We start from the raw sequence: 11,349 nt of genomic DNA, 5'->3' as shown, positions 1-11,349 counted from the left end.
ATATGCATTAGGGCACTTGGTGACAAAGGTTCTTTGAAAGTTTGGTCAAAATCCGTTTAGAAATGTAGAAGGAGTTGCCCACAGAAGAAATTGTTCACTATACAGCCATTCTCCTATAATTGAAGCGCTTTTTTAATAATTCCTGTCTCCACTTTTAAAATCGTAGTTAAATGTACAGAGGACCTTAATCATTTGTGACAAACATTTAAATAAGTACACTGGGATGTTCTTATCAGCTTAACTTAAATTTTGTAGCGTGGATGCTTCTCGTTTTTCATTTGTGCTAAACTGAAAAGCTGTAGTAACCTAAAAAAATCGCTGTCGCTTGACCAATAAAAGTTTAAGATTGGTGAAAAAAATAATCCATTTCCATGTTTTCCATCAAGATTTGCCTAAAATCAATACAATATTGATAATAGATTCAGAATTACATAAGAACTTCGAGAAAGAGACCCTTATTTTCCATGATTTTCTTTAAAAGGTGCTGTCGCCGAAATGCAACAATGGTACCGTAACGATTTTAAACTGCAATGTAACGATCTTGAGATGTGTTATATTCTTTTAAATTTGTACTCAAAACAATATCAAAAGAATATATTTGGAATAAAATTGATAAATAAGACTCCTGCGATGATACATTTTAACACAAACCGTTTTATTGTAAATAATTCAAATGTTGCGTTTAAAATGCTATGCCTCCGTAAAAGGCGTATACTTTTATATATACATTATACCAATGCTATGCCTCCGTAACAGGCGTATACTTTATATATACATTATTATACCAATGCTATGCCTCCGTAACGGGCGTATACTTTTATATATACATTAAACCAATGCTATGCCTCCGTAATGGGCGTATACTTTTATATATACATTAAACCAATGCTATGCCTCCGTAACGGGCGTATACTTTTATATATACATTATACCAATGCTATGCCTCCGTAACGGGCGTATACTTTTATATATACATTATACCAATGCTATGCCTCCGTAACAGGCGTATACTTTTATATATACATTATACCAATGCTATGCCTCCGTAATGGGCGTATACTTTTATATATACATTAAACCAATGCTATGCCTCCGTAACAGGTGTATACTTTTATATATACATTATACCAATGCTATGCCTCCGTAATGGGCGTATACTTTTATATATACATTATACCAATGCTATGCCTCCGTAATGGGCGTATACTTTTATATATACATTATACCAATGCTATGCCTCCGTACCGGGCGTATACTTTTATATATACATTATACCAATGCTATGCCTCTGTGCCCGTCCCTAGATTTGCCACTACTTGCCAGCTATTTCCACTGAAAAGGGTGGCATTAAGTGTAAAAAAGGTGGCATTAACTGGAAAATGACAAAATTCCACTCTTTTTCCACTGTAGTGGCAAAATTGCCACCAAATGCCACTATCCTTTGGTGGCATTTAGGTGGCATTGAGTGGAAATTTGAACATAGACTTTTTTTATGGTGGCAAAAGGGTGGAAATTGGTGAAAAATGAAACTTAGTTTATTTTGAAGGTGGAAAATGAGTGGCTTTTAGTGGAAAAGTGAAACTCTAACTATTTTCTGGGTGGCAAAATAGTGGAAAAAAACTTAGAAAATTTTGTGAATAACTTTTAGTCGAAAAGGGAAACTCTTAACTATTTTCTGGGTTGTATAAAAATTGGTGGATAAAACTGAGAAATCTAATAATTGTGCATTGCAGGGTTTAAGATTTATTTAAGTCAAAGCTCCAAACTGAAATAAATCTGTTTATAGTTTGTACTCTACCAAAGCATCAAGTGAACTTTTTATCAAAAATATAATTTATTGAAGTTGAACAGTTAGAAAATTTTATCAGAAACTCATATTTCTTAAACAATTACTAGAATGCCATGAACACAATTCTGATACAAAGTCACTGCCTCACAGTAACGGTATGATAATTCCAGCTGTAAAGTAGCAGGAAAAGACACAGAAATTGGACGTAAAATCACTTTTCCAGGAGTTAAACACATATAATTATGATCAGGAAAAATTAGAAAAGTATGGGGTTACTTAACTTCCCATTTTTTATGGCAGTACTTTTCTTTAGGGATGTAAAATTTGACTTTCAAGTCAAAATGTTTATGTTCCATTCTATGCTTGTAAAATAAAATTACGGCTTTTAAAGTGTACTTTGTTCTTTAGTTATAATCTGTACATTAATTGAATAGTTGAAATGTTCTTCTATGCCCAGAAAATGCATATCTCTGCATAAAGTTTGTTGCTTCTTCTATCCCGGCTACAGAATGTCCATGGATTTCCATGGATATAAGCATGGACAGTGTCCATGGAGTATTGAAACACTTGTCCATGGACAATTCTTTAAATCCCTGGACAGTGTCCATGCTATCCATGTCCATGCTTTCCATGTCCATTGTCCATGATACCCATGGACAATGTCCATGATGTCCATGGACAATGTCCATTCTTGCCATGGACAATGTCCATTCTTACCATGGACATTGTCCATTCTTTCCATGGACAATGTCCATTCTTTCCATGGACAATGTCCATTCTATCCATGTTCAAAACCAATTTTGAGGAATCTTTTATGACATCCATGGTCAATGTCCATGATATAACACTTGTGTAGATACCTGTTTAAAAAGTCTGTAAAAAAAGGTCCCACACAATCTTTTTCACATGGGAGTTGCACTAGTGCAACAATGATTTTGAATTGACAAGGCTGTAAAATTATGACACATTAAAGATTTATTTACACCATATATAATTATAGTAAAACAAGTTTTCAAATGTTCTCATTTATATTGTTCTGAATGGCTAAAACCGCCACAGTTTATTTTGTACACATATTTATTTTTTCACTGTTTTGTTGGCACGAGATGGCTTGACAATGTCACGCAGCTTTTCCCTGACCATCACTGGTGTGACATGCGGAAAATTCCTTTTGATGATATCTGTAAAGAACATAACAAATTATATAAATATTGACTTGACAAATCAATGTATTATACTTAACCCTTGAATAACTAACAATTTAAATTATCTACATGGACGAGTAGCAATTTGAAGACACTTGTCCTGCAAGACAATTGGCTATGAAAAGAATTTTCAATCCCTATTAAAAACTTCCAATGAAATTCAAAAACTTTCAATGAAATTCAAAAACTTTCAATGAAATTTAAATAACCAAAAAAGAAAAAAAAAAAAACCACTGACCGTAAATTCCTGTCAACTTCTCTTGGTCAACAGGTGGCCTTTTTTCGCCACTTTTGGATGCTTTCCCTGTCAATGATTTTCCGGCATATTCCTCCTCTTTATACAAAAAGCGAAATAGAACAATGGCCATCTTACTGTAGCTTGTTTTGCCAATAACCTTGCTCTGCAGTTGGTCCTGAAATGTAATATTGGCCTTTTCAGTTCTTTTGGATTCTTTGTTATCAATTTTAGTACTGGCATCATTTGTAGCATTTTTGAGCCTAATTCATAACAACACTATTTTTATTAACGATTAACGAGGTTGCCCTTTACAATATAATTAGTATTGTTTAAACATGATTGATAAGAAACATGAAAGGGTGAAAAAAGTTAAGATGAAAAACTTTCAATTAAATGATTTTTGCAGAATATCAGCACAGGGTTATCAAGTAAACACCATGCTTTGATGAAAATGATTCATTTTTGTCAAAATCAACATTATGATAAACTTGTGTCAATTATTTCCCTGCTTTTCCTATATTTATATAATGACAACTTTATGTAATGGCAGTTTAAATTACTCTATCCTTCACAAGTACTTAATTACCACTGAAAGTTTGAGATTTGTTCAATGGAGTCAGTATAACAATAATATATGTATAACACATGTAGAACAACATTTTGTTCAGACTTTGGAAAAAAGCATGCATTTATATGAAAACATCTTACGGTACTTCGACTTTTTTCAACAAAACAAACTAAATTATTACCAGGATGGTTTTGTAAGCATTCTGTATTCAACAGTACATTTATCACTTTTCCCTCATCTGACATCCTTTGAGTTGAAACATCTCATGTGACTCCAAGACTTGAAAGTTTGCAACCTAATATGTTGAAAAAAAAAACATATGTACATGAGTAACAAGAAATTACAATTAAGGCATATTATGAATTTTATTAAATGTGAATTTGGAAATTCATTGCTTGATATGGAATCTGTTTCAATCACCAATATTTTGAATGGAAAATTGTAATCTCTGATTTAAATTTTCCCGCCATTATTTAAAAATGAAAAAGATTTTCTTAACTATTAATATTGAAATGTTACATGTATGTAAGAAATACAATAGCTGAAACATTGTATACTTGCAAAGAAAGTTTGAAAAAACTAAAATAATAAGTGTTAAAAAACAAAAATACATTTGTACTTACTGTTAGAAATGGTTATATACATGTAGTTCCCTCCATTTTAACTGAATCATGAAATACACATGTTTAAAAGTTCATATTTCCAGAAAACTCTTGTATTTGTCCAGTTTAAACTCATTTGGTCTAATTTCCAATGCTCAAACATAATATTTCAAGTTATAACTTTTAAGCAGTTAGGCACTAATAAACATTTATCTTTCAATGCTTCTGTTCAAATGAACCGCCTGGAAGGAGTGTTCTGACCTGTGATTTGTTCTGCAAGGGTATTAAGTTACTTGGGAACTACAGTGTAATATAGTATGTTGTAAACCTGCTTTACCTCTTTCCATTCTCTTATATCAGATAGGTGAGTTTAACTTTGGTAGTTATGAAAACAGCAGGTTCCACTTGAGGGGTCATAAATATTTACATTGTGGCTGATGCTAATTTGAATGTTCCAGAAATTAATCACTATACATAAGTTACTTCTACACAGGATGAATATATAAATTATATATACTTCAATAGAGATACATAATAAATTTATCATCAATTAATAAAGAAATATAAGTGCATAACAATTACATTTGTTCTTAAATTTAAATTGTTTCTATTAAATTGTGTATTTATTTTTCTAACTTAATTAGGGTAATATATAATAATGAACCACTCAGATCAGGCTTGATATGAGATACCTTGAATATAATGAGAGTTAAAAATGCATTTTCAATGCCAAAGTGTGGCATGTTGTTTTTGTTTTTTTGTTGTTGTTTTTTTGCAATAAAAAAAGAAACAGTTAAGCTCTTGAGGGGCTATTACAGTTCTCATTTTGTTAAACTATAAGTGTTTATTTTGCTAACTGCTTCTTTTAATTACAATGAGTACACATGTATGACCGATCTCAATGCTAAGCAATTAAAGTCATTTGTTCTTGCTGTTTTTAAATATCTGGTCAACAATTTACAATTGTGTCAATGCCATATTTTAAATTGTCTTTATTTTAATTATGTCTTAAAACCAGAAAACTGTCATATTTCAGTTAAATGATAATATAGAAAAAGATACTGTACCCTTATGCATACCATTTCAATTATTTAAAAAGATAATCTACTCACTACTTGTAGACTTGTTTAGGTTTGTTTGTTTCTGTTTTTTGTTTTTAAGTTATCTTTGTGAAAATAGTCTGAATTATGGAATTTAAAAAAAAAAAAAAAAATATCTACTTGATCTTACTATATTTGATTTCTTCTTTTCATGCTGAATAATTTGATACCCAATATGAACATATAATTTTTTGAAGAATGGCAGTTATGATTTTTTTAAACATTTTTCATGTTTTGGCACTTAGATTTTTTTTGCATATCCATCCAATCACTTTTGATAAAAATTTCTAAGTATGAGCAATGAAGTTGACCATGGACAATGTCCACATTAGACATAGTTTTTTTGTACTATGTCCATGAACATTTTTATATTCCCTGGACGCTGTCCATGTTATCCATGGACATCGTCCATGTTATCCATGTTTGTTAGTATGGACACTGTCCATTCACTTGACTTATCCATGTATTTCCATGCTCTTTCCATGGATATCCATGGATATCCATGGTCATTTTAAGGCTGTCCATGGACAATCTGTAGCCGGGATGATATTTAATGTCAATCTTGAATAAAGTTTGACTTTTGTTTTTTCTTCTAATTGACATAATAAATTGTCTCTTCAATATTACTTTAAACTGATATCTGGTGAGTACTAACACTTTTCATGTAACGCTAACAATAATTAAAGTGAAAAATGCAAAGGGCAATAACTCCAAAAGTATGCAAAGAGTTATGGTTCTTAAACACAGCACATTACTCAAAAAGATCTATATCTGTGAAGTTTCAAATTAATATCTCCAGTACTTTTTAAGCTTAATGATCAAGACAAAAATCAAGCATAGAGAAGTAAAAAATGGGTCAAAGACAGAAAAGGCCGGGTTGCATTTGTACACCAAATATCATGAGGCTGTGATGTTACGAAACAAAATTTCCATTGACCCATTAATGTTGAAAATTTAATTCAGTAGGGTATACAGGAAGTGGATGAGCTACACACCTAAAATCGAATCCCACAGTATGGGACCATGTGTCAATGCTGTATGCCAAATATCAAGAGGCTGTGATTAGTAGTTTCTGAGAAAAATGTTATGAAAATTTCCTACCAGTGACCATAAATGTGAACAGGAAGTGGATGAGCTGCAGACTTGAAATCAAATCCCACAGTATGGGACCATGTGTAAATGCTGTATGCCAAATATCAAGAGGCTGTGATAAGTAGTTGCTGAGAAAACTGTTACGAAAATTTCCAACCATTGACCATTAATGTTAAAAAATCTAACTAATTTAACTAAGTGGATAAACAGGAAGTGGATGAGCGACAGACTTGAAATCAAATCCCACAGTATGGGACCATGTGTGCCAAATATCAAGAGGCTGTGATAAGTAGTTGCTGAGAAAACTGTTATGAAAATTTCCTACCATTGACCATTAAGGTCGAAAATCTAACTAATTCAACTAAGTGGATAAACAGGAAGTGGATGAGCGACAGACCTGAAATCAAATCCCACGGTATGGGACCATGTGTCAATGCTGTATGCTAAATATCAAGAGGCTGTGATAAGTAGTTGCTGAGAAAACTGTTACGAAAATTTCCAACCATTGACCATTAATGTCGAAAAATCTAACTAATTCAACTAAGTGGATTAACAGGAAGTGGATGAGCTACAGACCTGAAATCCAATCCCACGGTATGGAACCATGTGTCAATGCTGTATGCCAATTATCAAGAGGCTGTGATAAGTAGTTGCTGAGAAAACTGTTACGAATATTTCCTACCATTGACCATTAATGTCGAAAAATCTTACTAATTCAACTAAGTGGATTAACAGGAAGTGGATGAGCGACAGACCTGAAATCAAATCCCACGGTATGGGACCATGTGTCAATGCTGTATGCCAAATATCAAGAGGCTGTGATAAGTAGTTGCTGAGAAAACTGTTACGAAAATTTCCTACCATTGACCATTAATGTCGAAAAATCTTACTAATTTAACTAAGTGGATTAACAGGAAGTGGATGAGCGACAGACCTGAAATCCAATCCCACAGCATGCCGGGACCATGTGTCAATGCTGTATACCAAATATCAAAAGGCTGTGATACCTAGTTGCTGAGAAAACTGTTACGAAAATTTCCTACTATTGACCATTAATGCTAAAAATTTAAATAGGTCAGCAAACAGGAAGTAGATGAGCACCAGACCTGAAATCGAATCCCACAGTATGGGACCATGAATTGATACTGTATACCAAATATCAAAAGGCTGTGATAAGTAGTTGCTGAGAAAACTGTTACGAAAGTTTTTTCCCCGCCCGCCCGCCGCCCGCCCGGACGCCCGCCCGCCGCCCAACATTCACCATACTATAACCCGGGTTTGCACCAGTGCAACCCGGCCAAAAATGGCAATAAACCCCAAATCATGCAATAAAAAGTTATGGTTCCTTGGCATTGTAACTTCTCATAAATGAGATTTAGTTAAATGTGGAGTTTAAAATTATTGTCTCTAACATCTTTTGTGCTATGCTTTCAGAGGCTTTAAATCTATTGTAAAAATTAATGTGTGAAAAGTAAATAAGTCATAATGTCTGATAAATTTCTTACAATCAGGATAAGTAAATACTAGCTAGTAAATACTGCATCCTCTAAGATTTAACAACACAGCATACATCTCAGATCTGATAAAACTACTGCCCTCTTATCTAGTAATCTATGAATGGGGGTTAATAGTTTACTCATGCTGACCAGAATGTTTCCATTTGATTATTTTGGGAGAGGCAACATTATACATGTTTTTATGTAGAATTTGTCTTAAAATAGCATTCTAAATTATCTTTCAAAAGCTTATTTCTACTCAATCTATTTAGGTATTAGATATAGTTATACATTCAAATGAATGTAAAAAATAAAATGATGGGTGCTATGGTTTTTGGAAAACCCCTCACAATTTAAAATTATAATGGACTGTCCATGCAGTTACACGTTGTAAAGTTTGAATTCAAAGGTATTGGGGTCAGTTAAAGCTTGTAAACACAAAGGAAATTATTGATATTGTAGCAATTCTGGAGATATTTTGTTTAAAATGTAAGGGTGCATATTTTTGATTTCTCAAAGAAAACATTTAAAGTCTTATTAGTGTGGTAAATATAAATGAGAAGTTTTAACTGAAGTGTGAATGTGTAGACAAGAAGATAAACAGCAGAATCATTCCCAGTCAAAGTTTCAGGTAAACAACTTTTACATACAATAATTATTGTTATTTATGCAGAAACTGTTTAGTTTTTTGACAGTAAAAATATGAAGTGGTATTGTATAAAATTGTGTTTTATATTTGTTTTGTTTGTAACTTGACTAAAAAGAAAGCTGCATGTACAATGTACATATAAAGAATGTAGGAATATAAAGAATGTAGGAAGATCTTCATCATTTCTTAAATACAATATGTTAGAAATTTTAAGTTTGAGAAAAAAATTATAGAAATTAATCAGTAAGTACAATATCATTATGTACAATATTACATCAATCAAACTATAGATAACCAGGTACCTATTACTACAAACTTTCATGCTTTAAACATATTTCCTTGTGTGTCACATGTGGAGCAGATTAACAGTAACTGATTTATTAGTAAGTTTAATTCCTTCATTGTTGTAATTCAGCTTTCATGGTGCAGTAGATAATTATATAACCATAACTAGACAGTCTAGAGTAACATGCTATTAGGAGAATGACAGTTCATAACAGAAACAGCATTAAATAAGAATTATTATTTTGCAGACACAAAGCAATGAGGAGCAGCCTGGAGCAACACATTTGATCTTCAGTGGCTTTACAAAGGTATCTTGTTAATTCAAAGTTATTTTAGAATTAATAGGAAAGAAGTGTCACAGTACCCAATTAGACACTTTTCAGTTCTTGATAAATATAGCTATTAGTCACTATTTACAAACCTACTTTAATTCAAACTCTTTATGACACTTTAATTTGCATTTACATTTTGTTTTACAAATTTTAGAGTTTTTGTACATTTTAGCTTGAAAATTTTATCAAATATTTATCCTGATGAAGGTTCCTTAAGAACTGAAACTGGAAGATTATAATATTAATAACTCAACCTGCACTGGTGTTGATGTGTTGTATTTCTTTATTTCTTTCTTATTTAAAAATTTTAGAGTTGTATACATATACCAAGGTCTTATAAAAGTGTTTCATTTTCTGTCTTTACATATTAGATATTGATAATCATTTTCTGTCTTTACTTATTTGATATTGTTAATCATATTTTAGGACCAAGTGATGGCAGAACTGAAGCCATATGCCTCAAAAGAGAAAGGTACAGCAAAGCTCTTCAGAATGCTATTCAATATAGAAGAGATTAAAGGCGGCTCATTGTTTGGTATGAGGAAAGGGAACAGAGAGTCTGAAGCCAGACCTTCTTGTGCAGACAAGGCAAAACTTAAGTTCTTGGAAGGTAACTAATGAACTGAATGAAAATATCATTTTTGATTCTGCGTATATTTTCTGCCTTGGAGTAAATAAGAAAAGTCTGATTCTTCCACGTCTGCAGTGCTGTTTTTTAAAGTGTTTTAATCATATCTATGCACTCAAATTGAATATAGAAATATCCAATAGTCATATAAAAATGTAAGCTTATGTTTTTAATTATTGTATTAATCATTCATAATTTTTTTGTTTTAGATTGTGCGCTCGAAAAGTTGCCGACAACCTAAAGGACTGAACTCAAACCGTCCAGGAATAGCAAGATAAACTGAAGAAAATAAATGGACTTATGTTTTGCTATTTTTTGAGACAATATATAATTTCATATGGAAACATTAAAAAGGATTATTTTTAAAATTTGTTTGTTTCCAATTTAGGGTACAGGGTGACTTTCAAGCAGTTTCCAGCTATTGCCACCCACAAGGTGGAAAATTTCTGAAAGGGTGAAAATAGGTGGCATTTAGTGGAAACTGAATTTGCCACTATCTGGTGGCAAAATGGTGGAAAAGTGTCTAAATACTCCACCAATTTTCCACCCTTATGGTGGCAAAAGGTGGAAATAAGTGGCATTTGGTGGAAAAATTAAGTTTGCCACTCAATGGTGGCATAATGGTGGAAATTTGTCTAAATACTCCACCAATTTTCCACCATTATGGTGGCAATAAGTGGAAACAAGTGGCATCTAGTGGAAAATGAGTTTGCCACCCTAAGGTGGCATAACGGTGGCATTATGGTGAAAGTTTGTCTAAATACTCCACCAATTTTCCACTCATTGGTGGCATTTAGTGTAAAAAAGGTGGAATTAACTGGAAAATTATATAACATCAGTCCTGCTCAAATTTTTCACCATTTTCATGATTTGGGTGGCGTTTTGGTGGCATTGTTGGTGGAAAATTGTCTAAATACTCCACCATTGAAAAGGGTGGCATTTTAGTGGCAAATCTAGGGACGGGTAACGGGCGTATACTTTTATATATACATTATAACAATGCTATGCCTCCGTAACAGGCGTATACTTTTATATATAATTTGACAGTGTGACTTTTTTGCCTATCACTGCTCCAAATGATACGTCATTAAGAGGTATGCATGCAAAATCTTAATTGACTTTTATGATACAATTGGACAACTGGAGGTAATTGGCAATCACTTTACTTTATTTTGGCAACCACTGTTTTTGATTGGCCAGTATCATTCAAAGGTTCGACTATATCATATTAAGGATTGGACAGTATCATTTCAAGATTCGGTTATATCATTTGAAGGTTTAACTTTATCATTTTAAGGTTTGAGTATATCATTCCCAGGTAAAACTATATCAGTTTAAGGATTGGACAGTATCAATTTACAGTTC

General features: G+C 32.5%; 1 protein-coding gene and 1 long non-coding RNA gene across 3 annotated transcripts; one reads left to right on the top strand and one right to left on the bottom strand.

Moving 5' to 3' along the window:
• Window positions 1-2,286: 2,286 nt before the first annotated feature.
• LOC132718030 (uncharacterized) lies at window positions 2,287-5,138 on the bottom strand. The gene is made up of 4 exons (XR_009624033.1): window positions 4,424-5,138; window positions 3,982-4,095; window positions 3,233-3,407; window positions 2,287-2,970 (listed from the first exon to the last, which is right to left on the bottom strand). It is a non-coding gene; the product is annotated as an uncharacterized LOC132718030 (long non-coding RNA).
• A 3,137-nt stretch (window positions 5,139-8,275) lies between these two features.
• LOC132718029 (uncharacterized) lies at window positions 8,276-10,714 on the top strand. 2 transcript variants are annotated; one of them, XR_009624032.1, is made up of 4 exons: window positions 8,276-8,982; window positions 9,273-9,332; window positions 9,783-9,966; window positions 10,194-10,714. XR_009624032.1 is itself a non-coding variant. In XM_060701634.1 (4 exons), exons 1-4 carry the CDS (start codon window positions 8,671-8,673, stop codon window positions 10,223-10,225), a joined length of 327 nt encoding a protein of 108 aa, XP_060557617.1. In that variant the 5' UTR covers window positions 8,280-8,670; the 3' UTR covers window positions 10,226-10,714. The 2 variants fall into 2 exon arrangements, 1 of the variants encoding a protein (XP_060557617.1); XM_060701634.1 differs by having other exon boundaries at window positions 8,280-8,721.
• The last annotated feature ends 635 nt before the right edge of the window (window positions 10,715-11,349 follow it).

The sequence above is a fragment of the Ruditapes philippinarum genome, unplaced genomic scaffold, assembly GCF_026571515.1.
Source record: "Ruditapes philippinarum isolate M1 unplaced genomic scaffold, ASM2657151v2 ctg7707_1_1_1_1, whole genome shotgun sequence".
Lineage (NCBI taxonomy): Eukaryota > Metazoa > Mollusca > Bivalvia > Venerida > Veneridae > Ruditapes > Ruditapes philippinarum.
Note: the sequence above shows the minus strand (reverse complement) of the source record. Positions and strands in the feature narration are given on the sequence as shown.

Bases quoted from the DNA above. Each gene is read 5' to 3' on its own strand.
- LOC132718029 (XM_060701634.1), top strand. From the start codon at position 8,671: ATGTGTAGACAAGAAGATAAACAGCAGAATCATTCCCAGTCAAAGTTT. The intron at 9,333-9,782 runs GTATCTTGTTAA...ATCATATTTTAG, and splicing joins TCTTCAGTGGCTTTACAAAG to GACCAAGTGATGGCAGAACT. The intron at 9,967-10,193 runs GTAACTAATGAA...TTTTTGTTTTAG, and splicing joins AAAACTTAAGTTCTTGGAAG to ATTGTGCGCTCGAAAAGTTG.